At 42.7% G+C, this 12148-nt stretch overlaps 1 protein-coding gene across 1 annotated transcript in view; it reads right to left on the bottom strand.

Annotated features, from left to right (window-relative positions):
* CNOT10 (CCR4-NOT transcription complex subunit 10) overlaps positions 1-9024 on the bottom strand; it is a 32448-nt gene extending 23424 nt beyond the window's left edge. The window contains exons 1-3 of the mRNA XM_002198146.7: positions 8773-9024; positions 3067-3158; positions 256-417 (exon numbers count right to left, since the gene is read on the bottom strand). Of these exons, the coding sequence (XP_002198182.1) occupies positions 256-417; positions 3067-3158; positions 8773-8794 (276 nt within the window). The 5' untranslated portion in view covers positions 8795-9024. The remainder of the gene's footprint in view (positions 1-255; positions 418-3066; positions 3159-8772) is intronic.
* Positions 9025-12148: the final 3124 nt, after the last annotated feature.

The following is a 12148-nucleotide window of genomic DNA, read 5'->3' as shown; positions in this document are numbered from 1 at the left end:
ACTTTCTACTTAAAGAACATAGCAGGTCCTTCTATTGTTATAATCTCTAGACCAGTTTCAACAATAATTAAAAACACACCTACAAAAACTGTCCTACAAGATTAAACTGACTCAGATGTTTAAAAGTAATGTTACTTTCTTATTTTGTCAAATCTACAGGACAACGGGAAGAAGTTTTACTCCTACTTCATGGAAAGATCCCACCATTATTAACAGTACTCAAAATCAAGTACCATGTCAATACAGTTGCATTACCTGGTTTTTCAGCTGGTTAAGGGTTTGTCTCAAATTGTCTGTGGTGGTCTGATTACTTTTGCAGAACTCTGCAACAGCAGTATTCAAAGTTATTTTGTAGTCATCTTTGTTTATGTCTTGAAGGGTATTTAGGTGTTGTAAACAAGCATCATAATTTCCAGCCTGTAAATTGCACACAAACCAGAAGCATTTATTAGAAAATACAGTCTTTCCTTTATCAATACAAGTGAACTAAATGTGTAAACACATATTTCATTATTTATGCAGATTAACATGGATGAGAAGCAAGTCTAAATGTTGAAGCCATATCCAAACTTCAAAAATAATTTGGTGGAGTAAGGACAAATTAAATAGCTGATTATTATCAACAGATCTTTCCATGGAAAGTGTTATTCTCATTTATCTTATTATATTAAGTTTCAAGACTGTTTCCTCAGTTTTCATAATCTTTCCCCATTTCATGAACACTCAGCAGCTGCAGTTGCTTATACAAGTTCCAGCCAAACATTTTATGTTCAGTCTTCAGTTCATCTGAATATAATAGTGATTTACCATTTGATCTGTGGAAGTTAGCTCATATTAAGAGCTCATGAGTGACTCAAAAAAGAAAGTGTGACTTTCACAGAATAGGGTTAAAAAACATTTTTACAAGCTTTAGCTGCTGGATGAAGTATTCAATCACCTAGACATGCCTAAACAGAAACTAGGAGCCAAGCATGATGCTCCACTGATGTGTGATTTAATGGAAAAATCCCTTTCTTTGATCACAGGAATAAACAAGGACTTCAGATTCATGCACTTCTGCCTGCTTTCAGTTTTGGTCTTTTCTGTGTTGGTACAGGAAGACTTCAGTGGCATCAAGGAATGTAAGAGAAACTCCTCAGTGTTTCTCCTCGCTCATTAAGCCTAGATTATGCTTCACTTTCAACTGCTAAATTCCCACACAGGAATAATCACATTCACTTCTTCCATATCAGAAGTACTTCCAGTGCGGTCAGACAGATAAGCAGATGCATTTCCATCTCTGCCAATGGTTCACATCCAAAAGCAAAGTTCTGGAGTACCATCCTCCACTTATTCCTCCTTTTCAGGTGCTCTTCCACAGAGCTTCTCCTGGACTGCTGAGTAACTTCATATTAAGGGCAGAATACAACAAAGAAGAGCTCTGGGGTTCTTCTGCTCTCCCCAAGAAAGTTGCCATGCTGCAGCTCCTTTCCATGGAACCATTCCAATTCCTTCAGTCTCCCAGGCAGGCAGAATTACACAACACAGAGAGATGCAGCAGGACATTGACACATTTTCACAACTCTAAGCACCAACAGCATGGAGTGCCTTCTGATTATGTAAACAAACACAGGAACTTGCAACTCAACTGCTGGGATGCTCTTTAGCTGAGACAGTTCTCCCAGTGATTCTTCTCCTGTGCTCACACTTGGAGCTTCTCTTCAGTAGGAGCTTTGAGATCACAGCAACAAAGCTCCTAATCATGGCTGGACTAGAAACTTTGACCCTTTAAATGCTCAGGTTATTTTGGGATGTTTTTCATCAGCTAACAGTCCTTTATGCCACTCTACTAGATAGGATCTAGAATATAATACCCAATTTTATAGGAATTCTGTCAAGACTGAAAGTGGACATGTAATATAATAAAGCAGTATGGGAGGCAGTCCACAATGCTATCTGGAACTACTCAATAGCAAGAAACAGGCAAACAAGGCAGTAAATTAATTCTGCTCACATCTGTTGCCACCTCACTCCATGAACTCAGGGAATTCTTAAAGCAAGAAAAAACATGACAAGGTAAACCAAATACACTGGACCAGGATAAAAGTAAAGATGAAATCATTAGCAGATCAAAAGTATTTTAGGCATTTAGATGTGTGGGCAAGGTGGAAAACAAATTACTCTCTCGTCTTCAGTTCTTCATTTAATCAAATGCCACGGATTAAAATGTTATTGAAAAAGAGTAATTGAGCGTTCAAGAAGACATTAGTGAACAACACAGTGTAAAGAACCAACCATATGCATTTAATGTAACAAAATGAGTGAAACATAGAAGTACTGAGTGAAACACTGAAGCAAGAATCTCAAAGGAAAACACTTAGAAATTCTTCACTGACTAATTTTACAAATTTAAAACTGAATTTAAAGCAAGGCATTTTGGAGACAGAGATACAATCGAAAGGAAAAGAAATTACACTTCCTGTCTCACTACATAAAATTAGGAGACAATACAAAGAAAGAAATAAACTGAAAGACCTGGTACCTGAACTTTAACACAGAAGAAAAAAAAAATCTTCCAAGAAACATAAAACAAGTAGTAGATATTGCCTGCAGGTGTTACTCATTCAGAAATATATTTTAATCCGAAGTGACAGGACATTATACAACATTTTTTGTGAAAGAATATAGCATGATGCTAAAACACAAGTGTTTGTTTCACTGCTGTTTTTTACATACATGAGGTTCCTTTAAACACTAACACACCATTTTTAGCTTGATGCGATTAATTCTTCCAAGAGATCATGTGCTTCCAATGCTGATGCAGAAGAGAAGCCTCATATTGCTTTTAAGGCTACTAAGTTTTGAGAATCAAGATTAAACGTGCTCTTGTTCAAGTATTCTGTTCAGTCTTCTCACATCACAGCAGATAGAAAATGCATCTGCTGTCTTAATAACACAACTAGCACTATTTTGAACATCCTCTTAATGCATTTGCAGTTGTATTAAGAAAACCAGAAAAACAATTACACAAGCCCACTTAGCAGTAATGTGGTGACTTAGAAGTCTCAAAGTCTGACTTTGTCTTACCTGAAAAGCTTGTAATGCACTGCTTGACAATTCCTTTTCCTGATCAGTAATCCCAGAAGTACCTGCTCCTTCATGTTTTTCAGTACCTTGATCTGTAAAAGCGAACAGAAGATTATAACAAAGCTTGCAAGTGTGATAACAGCTGTGCAGCTTAAAAACTTTGTTTCTTCCAGTTCTCAAGGTCCTCCTGCCAATACAAGTAATTTTCCAGATAACTGTAACAGTGTCCCTACTACACTATTTATATCCCAAGTTACATCTCCTACCACAATATATCAAATTATTCTATACTCCTAGTGAATTCCTCTCCATAAAATGTAAATTATGGTGCTCAATGGAATAACCAAAGTCTTGCAAGTTAACTTACAACCCATAAATTTTAGATTTCTCTTTAAAGCTACAACCATACACTAGAATTGTTTTATTTTGCTCAATAGCCAGCAGTGAAGGCCATACATCATGAAATGTACCACAGTAGGTTAGATGAAAACCCACACAAAATCCTGTATAGTGCTTCCTAAATAGCAAGCAAATGATATTCTAGGGTGCAACAAAAAACACAGTAAACACTGGAACTTCCCCATAGCTCCCTACTTTGGAAGCATAATTCCCCAAATAAGAGGCTACACTTGAACCATCACTGTTAATAATCATTGACAGATCTAATATATTTTTAAAAAACCTCTCTATACTTTTGTATTCTTCAATATATTCCATCAAATGCTGTCTTGTGATTATATTGCAAGGCACAAGCATGTGCTGCCCGCTCACTTTTTCAGCCTCATTCCAAATCTTATAGATCTTCCTTTGAATCACCTCTCTTCCAACATGAGCAGGAGCAGTTTATTCTACATCTTCCTCACATTCTTTTCCTAGAATCTTCGCCAGTTCTACTATACCCTTTTCCAGACTAAGACAAGAAAAACATGTAGAAACTATGATGGTGGCCTCTGTATGCATTTATATAGCAATGAATAAGGTTTTAACTGCCTTCAATTTTTTACACAGAATTCCTAATGTTTTATGTTTCAGTCACTATTGAGCATATTTGTCAGAAAGAAGTCTACTGAATCCTTTTGTCATCATGTAATTAAAAATTTGGTGATGTTGCATTAAAAAGCACAGTACACACATTCCATGTCAAAGAAGCTAAAAAGAGAACTCCACTAAGCCCTTCCTCGTGCTGAAAAACTACTGAGAAAAAATAAAACAACTACACAACCACCACACTGGAGAAAGTATTTCTAGGAGCATTAATTAATGTGCTAGAACATACAGAAATCATTTCATGTTTTTGAAGAAAAGACTTTATAAACCAGCAATGGTTTCTGCTTCTGCAGAAAAGTATCCCTTGAATTCACAGTGGAAGATTTGCTCTAAAACACGCTTTGCTATCTTAATAGACTATATAGGCTATGTAAACTCAATGCCTGCTTTTTCTTCCTTATAATTTGGAGATGTAATGCAAACTCCACTAATTTTGTTTTCACTTTGAACAAATGAAAACACTTAGCTATGAGCTCCTCTGCAAAATGCATTCACCATCACCACCAATATATATGGATCTTCTACTACTGACCATGAACATTTACAAATATAGGACCAACGACAATCATAAAGGGCAGTCAAACCTCAGAAGATTAATCATATAATAGTCTCAGTAAGAACAAAACAGACTTAGTAATCTGTTAAGCTTGTGCCTATTGCTGGAAAATAGTGAGATTCCTTCCACCTGCAATAACACTATTGCCCCCTGCAACTGAGCAAGAGTTGTAAATATTTGGTTGGGACTTTCATCCTGCATTAAGACGTCAACAAAGTAGAGATTATAAAACCTCAACAAATCTTACACCAGCAAGAGTAACCCACTGTCATTTGGACAAAATTCAGGGTTCAGCAATTTCAGCACTCCGGAGGGATGGATCCTCAAGGGCTTACACCTGCTATGAAATCTGACTGCATAATGCATTGATCAACACCATTTGCACTGCCTTGTCCTTCAAAAGGAAAGGCAAAAGAGAAATTTAAACCATAAAAAAGATCAGAACATTCTTGATGCGCCAAAAGCTTTCTAAAGTGAAAGAGGAAAGGAACAGGAAGTACCTCTGCTTCAACCTAAATACAGCATAGATCTGATTCCAGCTCTAATTCTTGTGATTATACAGATGAACTAAAAGCTCTCACTCTCCAAGCATCTTTAGAACAGCAGCAAAGAAGCAAATGCATCTTCCCTCAAACTTTCATACTAACAGTGGCATTATCTGCTTTACTTGCTCAGCATGCCTGTCAGATTGTGCTGGGAAAGGTAACCACAGTGCAGAGCCTTGAGACTCTAAAACTTTTGAAGCTGGTAACACTCAGTCTGATCAGATTCTTCACATACAGGTTTATCTAGCAGAGAGCCATCAACTACCAGCCACATTACCGATTACTGCCTTTGTATGCAGGTTTGCAAGAGCAGCATCTCAAAGGATGTCTGAATTCTGAAGTAAAATGTCTTCAGTGAGGTGACAGATAAATCAAGAGATACTTGTCTAAGGTCTGCAATAAAAACTACACATACATAGCTTGGTTGATGTAATTCCTAAGGAAAAATCAGGACAGGTCTTCAAATTTCACTGTCTCTCTGAACTTGTTGGTACATTAAAAAAACACAAACCCAAAACATAAAATGAAGCTGGGGACTACTTTAAGCAAAACCAGAGCTGTCTCTGTAATCCAAACTGCATCTACCAGCACTCAGTAAACAAAGCAGGTTTGTGAAACCTGAACGAGAAGCTTATCAAGTAAAAAATTAAAATCCAGCTGATGTAGTTCACAGCATAACTTCTTCCTTTGAAAAAAGCTTGACAAACCACTTTGGCTACTCTGTACCCTTTATGTCCAAACACACCTGAAACTTGTTAAAGACCTAAAAGCCACTCCAGTCTAATGTGATACTGCCATTCTTGTTTAGACTGGGATCTACTGCTTCAGCTGATCTTTGCTATCAGAGATAGCAAACAGGCTATCTCTGATAGCAGAGACTCCTCCAAGAGGAGTCACCTGAAATCTGGCTGGCACAAGATACTGAACAGAACCCACCAATTGCACTGAAGTGGCAGGGGTGGTGGGGAGGGAGTGCTCCTGTTCTCTCAGCTGCAAATGGCTATTCCAGTGCTTGAAAATAAAACTGCTACTTCCATGTTCCTTGAAGCATTTGAAAGTGAAAACAGGTAGGAAACTTGTTCCCTGGCAGAAGAAACGGCATGCCTTGCTCACTTGGGCCCCTGTGACCTTTGGCACTCTTGCAGAAGCACGTGGTGTAGGTAACACATGGCACACCAGTCATCTCCAATGTGCTCCCATCTGTACAGCAGCCACAATTATCAGCTGAAATCTCCAGAGCAGTGCAGATTCTCTACTTCACAAGTGAGAGAACTTGATTTATCTCCGTAATTTGTATTTAAGTATGGACCTGTTTGCTTAACTTTTAATTTGTCCAACTTTCATGAGTACAGACCAACTCTAAAACTAAAACTTGTGTAGGTTCATGATGAGGGGCGAAAGGGGCAACCTGGAACAGGATGTAAAAATCAACCACTCAGATTTTGATCTGGAGAGAGCTGCACTGTGTTGAAAGTTAAAGAATCAAGCCAGGAATTATCTTCCTAGCTATCAGTCCTGGGGCTGAGCAGCAGCAACACTGTGTCACAGAGGCTGGTTTGTTTTGTACAAGCAGGCAGCTGCTCCTGCTGGAGAAGGTACATCACGGCGGACAGCAGAACTTCAGGAAAACTGTCTCTATGAAAGGAGAACAAGGAAAAGTATGAGACTGCCACCTGAAAAGGAAGATTGCTCTCCTCATGGGCTTGCTGCCAGAATTTCATAAAAGCCACAAAAGTCACATCTCCCACATACACATACCTGAAGACACCTGAGAGTGACTGCAATCATTATCCCTCTCATACCTGCTCTCCATTTCTCCAAGGACTGCTGTTGCTGAGCTCTCTTGTTCCTATGCCCTGCAAATTACATCTTGCATGAACTGTGCTGTTGAACACCTGAGCATCTCTGGAAATATTTTTAATTTCCAAGCAGGCAGAGCGATAGTCTCTTTCTTGGAAGGCGAGGAGTCTATCACATGACTCTTACTCCAAAAGAATTTTGAAGGCTATGAAGCCCAGCCAGTGTCCAGCCACTACAGGACAACAGTTTGTGGCACCAAGACTTACGTTTTAATTTTTGTATTAAGCCCTTCACTACCTGTATAGATACAATAGGCTTCTTTGGTCCTGTGCTAAAAAAAGCAAACATTTTTTCAGTGTAAAGCTACCTAGAGCTCTCTGCTATAAACAAGTGCAGCATGCAGAATATCCTGTCATAGCTCACATCTTTGATTCATTTGGCACATACTTTTAAGAAAGTAAAACTGAAAAGTTCCTTCAACACTTCAAAGAACATCAACAAAAAAGTATTAAAAACTTGATGCCAATTTTTCTCTTGTAGTTTAGCAGTCACTTACAGTTCTTACAAATAAACACATGACAGTTTAGTAAACGCCACTCAGTGCACTATACTTATTTTCTCTGTAATTTTTTTCCAAAGACTGAGGCACTTCGTATTTAGCATCCAGAGAAAAAAAGGCGTAAGGTGATTTTAAATAATACTCCCCCCACATAAAAACAACTAAGAAAAAAAAAAGGTGACCAGAAACAAGACTGGAAGGAATGGCATGAAGCTGTGTCAGGGAGGTTTAGGTTGGATATTAGGAAAAGGTCCTTCATTCAGACAGTGTTTGGGCACTGGAATGGGTTCCCCACTTGGCACAAGCCTAACAGAGTTCAAGAAGTGTGTGCAAAACCCTTACAGGCATAGTGAGTGTCTAAGAATCACATGGTGTGATTCTTAGAGATGTCCTGTGCATGGCCAGGAACTGGAATCTGTTAATCTTTATTGGTCTTCCAACTCAGGATATCCTAAACTTCTATGAAGTAGACCTATACAATTCTATAAGTAAGTCTTTCCTCCACATCACCCTCTTCTCCATCCCCCCACGAGCTGACTTCTGATGGAATGACCTTTCCTGCAATGAAGACTTCTTGCATGATGAGGAGTTGTACGGGAGATGGACGAGCAGTAGTTTATCAGTGTTACTGAGATTCATTCTGTCTACCAGAACATAGCTTATTTTTTAGTCTCGGTGATTTCCCTCTGCAGCGTCTTTTCAGGCCCGAGTTCAGAGAGGACGCACTCATCCCGCGAAACCAAAGCAGCATCCCTGAGAGAATCAGACTGAACTCCAGCGATTAAGCAGCACCACCAAGAGTTATAACTTCCCTCATACCTTCTGCATGCCCCAGTTTAACAAATTAACCCAGAAGCTCCACTTCTGTAGGGGTTATTAAGCTCCGGGCGACACAAACACACAAACTACCCCCGCCAACACGAACATAGGGCCCTCCCCACCGAGCCCTTCCCGGCCAGGAGGGGGCAACAGCTGAGCGCCGCTCGCCGAGGGCGCGGCGGGCCCCGTGCGCACACGGCCCCGCGGTGACCCGCCGGTGTCCCGGGCCCCTCACAGCGGCGCCGCGCCCGCCGCACGCCACCGCCTCGGCGGAAGGACACGGCACACGGCCGCACAGGGGCTTTCCGCGTCCCTCCGCGCCGGGCGGCGCAGGCCGGGGGCGGGCACGGCGGGGCCACGGCCGCTGCCCCCGCACTCACCCGCAGCCTTGTCCGCCGCCATCTCCGCCTCGGCCGCGGCTCCGTGCGGGACCGCGCAGCCCGAGCGCGCCGGTAGCTGTCGGGAGTCCCCCGCGCGCTGCGCCACGGGCGCTGCCCGACCGCCGCCGCCGCCGACCGGCCGCTGCCCCCGGCACCGCTTTGCCGCCGCCGCCGCTGCCCTGCGCACACCGGGCCCGGCCCGCCGGCTGCGCCGCCCGCCCCGATTCGCCCGCCGCTTCCGGGTTCCCGGCGCGCCCGCGCCGAACGGCGGTTGCTGGGGCACCGCGGATGTGACGCCAGGACGCGGCGGGGGCGCGGAGAGCGGAGCCAGGCGGGGCCGCCATGTTGGCGTGTGAGGGCCGCGGCGCGGCCTTGCGCGGCGCTCCCGCCGCACGGAGCTCGCCGTGCCCCGCTGCCTCGGACGGGGCTTGCCCTTTCTACCCCGGTTTCATCAATGGATGTACATACCTGAAGGTGGGGTGCTAAGAGGTGGAGTCAGGCTCTGCTCGGTTGTGCCAAGCAATGGGACAAGAGGCAACAGGCAGAAACTCATCCATGGGAAGTTTCACCTGAACATGAAGATGGATTCTTTACCGTGCAGGTGACCGAGCACCTTAACAGATTGTCCAGAGAGGCTGAGGAGTCTCCATCACCAGAGATATTCAAAACCCCCCTGGACACAATCCTGTGCAATGTCTCTAGGGTGGTCTTGCTTGAGCAAGGAGGCTGGACCCGCTGACCCGCTGTGGTCCCTGCCAACCTGACCCATTCTGTGATGCCTTCAGGAGCAACAGCAGTGATCTGAAGGCTTCCATTCAATGTATTCTCTGGTTTACGTGGATTATCAGGCAGACTATCTAAGTGTTGTTAGGGTGCTTCTCACCATGCTAATCAGGTTTGGTGCCTGCATCCCACATTCCTTCCTAAGTGGCTTTTTGGGCACTGGACACCTGAAGCCTGAGTAGGGGGACAAAACCCTCATGCCATTGGAGACCCCAACTAGCCTTTGCAATGGTCGTTATTATATTTCTTATTAAAGCAACAGGCATGGGATAAATAGCACTGGCATAGTCGTGAATATTAAAGAATCTTAGGGTGTTTGTGTCCAGTTCCAGGCCCCCCAATTCCAGAATGATAAAAAGATACTGCAAAGGTCAGTGAAACTAACTAAGGGTCTAAAGAATAACAAGGAGCAGTCAAGGGGGCCAGGGCTGTTTAGCCTGGGAATAAGGAGGCTCAGGGGTGACCTTATCACTCTCTACAACCACCTGAAAGAGGGTGTAGTGAAATGGAGGTCAGGCTCTTCTGCTGGGCAACCTGTGACAGGACTAGCCTCAAGATGTACCAGGGGAGGTTAGGCATCAGGACAAATTTGTTCATGGAAAGAGCAATTAAATATTAGAATGGATTGCTCAAGGAGGTGATGGAGTTGCTGCCCCTGGAAGTGTTTAAGGAAAAACTGGACATGCCACTTAGTGCCATGGTCTGGTTGATGTGCTGGTGTTCAGTGGTAGACTGGACTTCCTCATCTCAGAGGGCTTTTCCAAGCTAATGGATTCTTTTATGCTGTGATTACTTGGATTTGCTATACATAGCATTTAAGTATTCGCCTTTGCTACAATGTATCTTGGTAGGCTCAGCAGCCACTTCTTGTTCTGACTCTTGGGCATAGACTTTGTGGATGAGTGCAGAGGAGCCAGATAGGGGGCTCTCTTTTGAACCCTCATAGTTATATTTACAACAGGAAGTAGGATGAGGTTAGAAGGCACCCCAGAGATATCCCTTTCAAGCACCAAAAGGTTCCCCGTGTCTCTGTCACTTGGAGTCAGGCTCTGGAGATACAGGGACAGTTACCCTTAATGGCCATCATCAACATGCACTGTGTGCTTCTTCTGTGTCACTGTGGGGTTCTTGTCAGACACTGCTTCCACAGTGAGAGTCAACAGTTACCTGTCGATATGGGAACGCTTTCTTCTATTATTTCTCCAGATGTGGTTCTCCAAGATTTCCCACTCCTCCTTCATTTATTCCTGTTAAACATCACCTTTTCAACTTGTGACACCAAGTATAGATACACCCAGTTCTGATTAAGAGACTTTAGCTTGTACAGTTTTTGTCTCATTGCCAGTAGACAACACTTGTCAAGACAGCCCAGAGAGTCTCACACACACTGCACCTATGGCACGCCTCTTGCACGTCAGAGGAAAGTTGTCCTTGGGGAAGTCAACAGCTAAAGGGTTTTAGTGGAAGCAGGATTTCTTAGCAGCCTTCTTGCAGTGGCCTCCAGTGACAGTGTTCTCCCTAACTCTGCTATCAGGCCCCTCAGAGAGGTCAGGTTTGTAGGTAAGGAAAGATTTAACACAGGGAAACAGCTGGGAAGAAATGCACACCAGCTAACACACACCAGCTCTGAACACATTTAAAGCACAGCTTTAAATGAGAAAGGCCCTGTAATGAAGGATTCTGAAAAGGAACAGGATTATTTAAGGAATTTGAAGAGCAGGATGATTCTGTTTTGTAATTGAAGTTCTGAATATTCCAAATTATGTCTAATAACTTTACTATTTATCACTGCTTCTTCAGTTCATCTTCACTTAACTCTGATCTTCAGGCTTTCTTTTAGACACATACATATGAAAGAATCACACAATCCTTATTCTTAAAATATCTTATTCCAAGTCTCTGAATTTGTTGTATCTTCTTTTGTATGAAAGAGCTGTTGGACAAGAACTGTATGTATGTGCGAGTACCTGCAAGTAAAGTTGCAATAGGAAGTTCTCCTAAAGTGTATATATTTAACATTGCAATTATTTATTAATGTTGCCATTCTATTTATTTATATGTGCATATATATGTTAAAACCATGGTATTTTGGTACAAAATAAAACCTGTAAGGGGAAGAGCACTATGCTGCAAGTCTAACTGCATATTCTCTCTGATTTTATCAAAACAAGGAAGTCACCAAAAATCTATGCTGTGTGACAAGCCAGAATGGCCAATGTGGACCTGATGTGAATGTCCATGTCCCTGTCTCCCAGGCTCGGTCCAATGTTTATTCCCAGTGCCTGAGCAGGAGCCTGCTTGCTCCAGAGCATGTCACATCAGGATGGGCACCACGGTGAATTTGCCATGCCGTACTGTAGCTTTTCTTTAACGATCATGTCAAAACCTATTTAGCTTCAAGTGTGGCAGCCCTGGTATCCAGCTGCTCCTCTTCCACATTGTGACATCTAGAGGACAGTAAGAGTTTGCTTTATCCATGTCTTGGCTTGAAAAGACAGGTGTATGTTAAGGAAGGCAGGAGCCTCCTTTGAAATGGAAAATGTAAACCCCCTCCCTCTGAACTATTCTAATTTTAAATTAAGGGACTCTCAGG

Source organism: Taeniopygia guttata, chromosome 2, assembly GCF_048771995.1.
Source record: "Taeniopygia guttata chromosome 2, bTaeGut7.mat, whole genome shotgun sequence".
Lineage (NCBI taxonomy): Eukaryota > Metazoa > Chordata > Aves > Passeriformes > Estrildidae > Taeniopygia > Taeniopygia guttata.
Note: the sequence above shows the minus strand (reverse complement) of the source record. Positions and strands in the feature narration are given on the sequence as shown.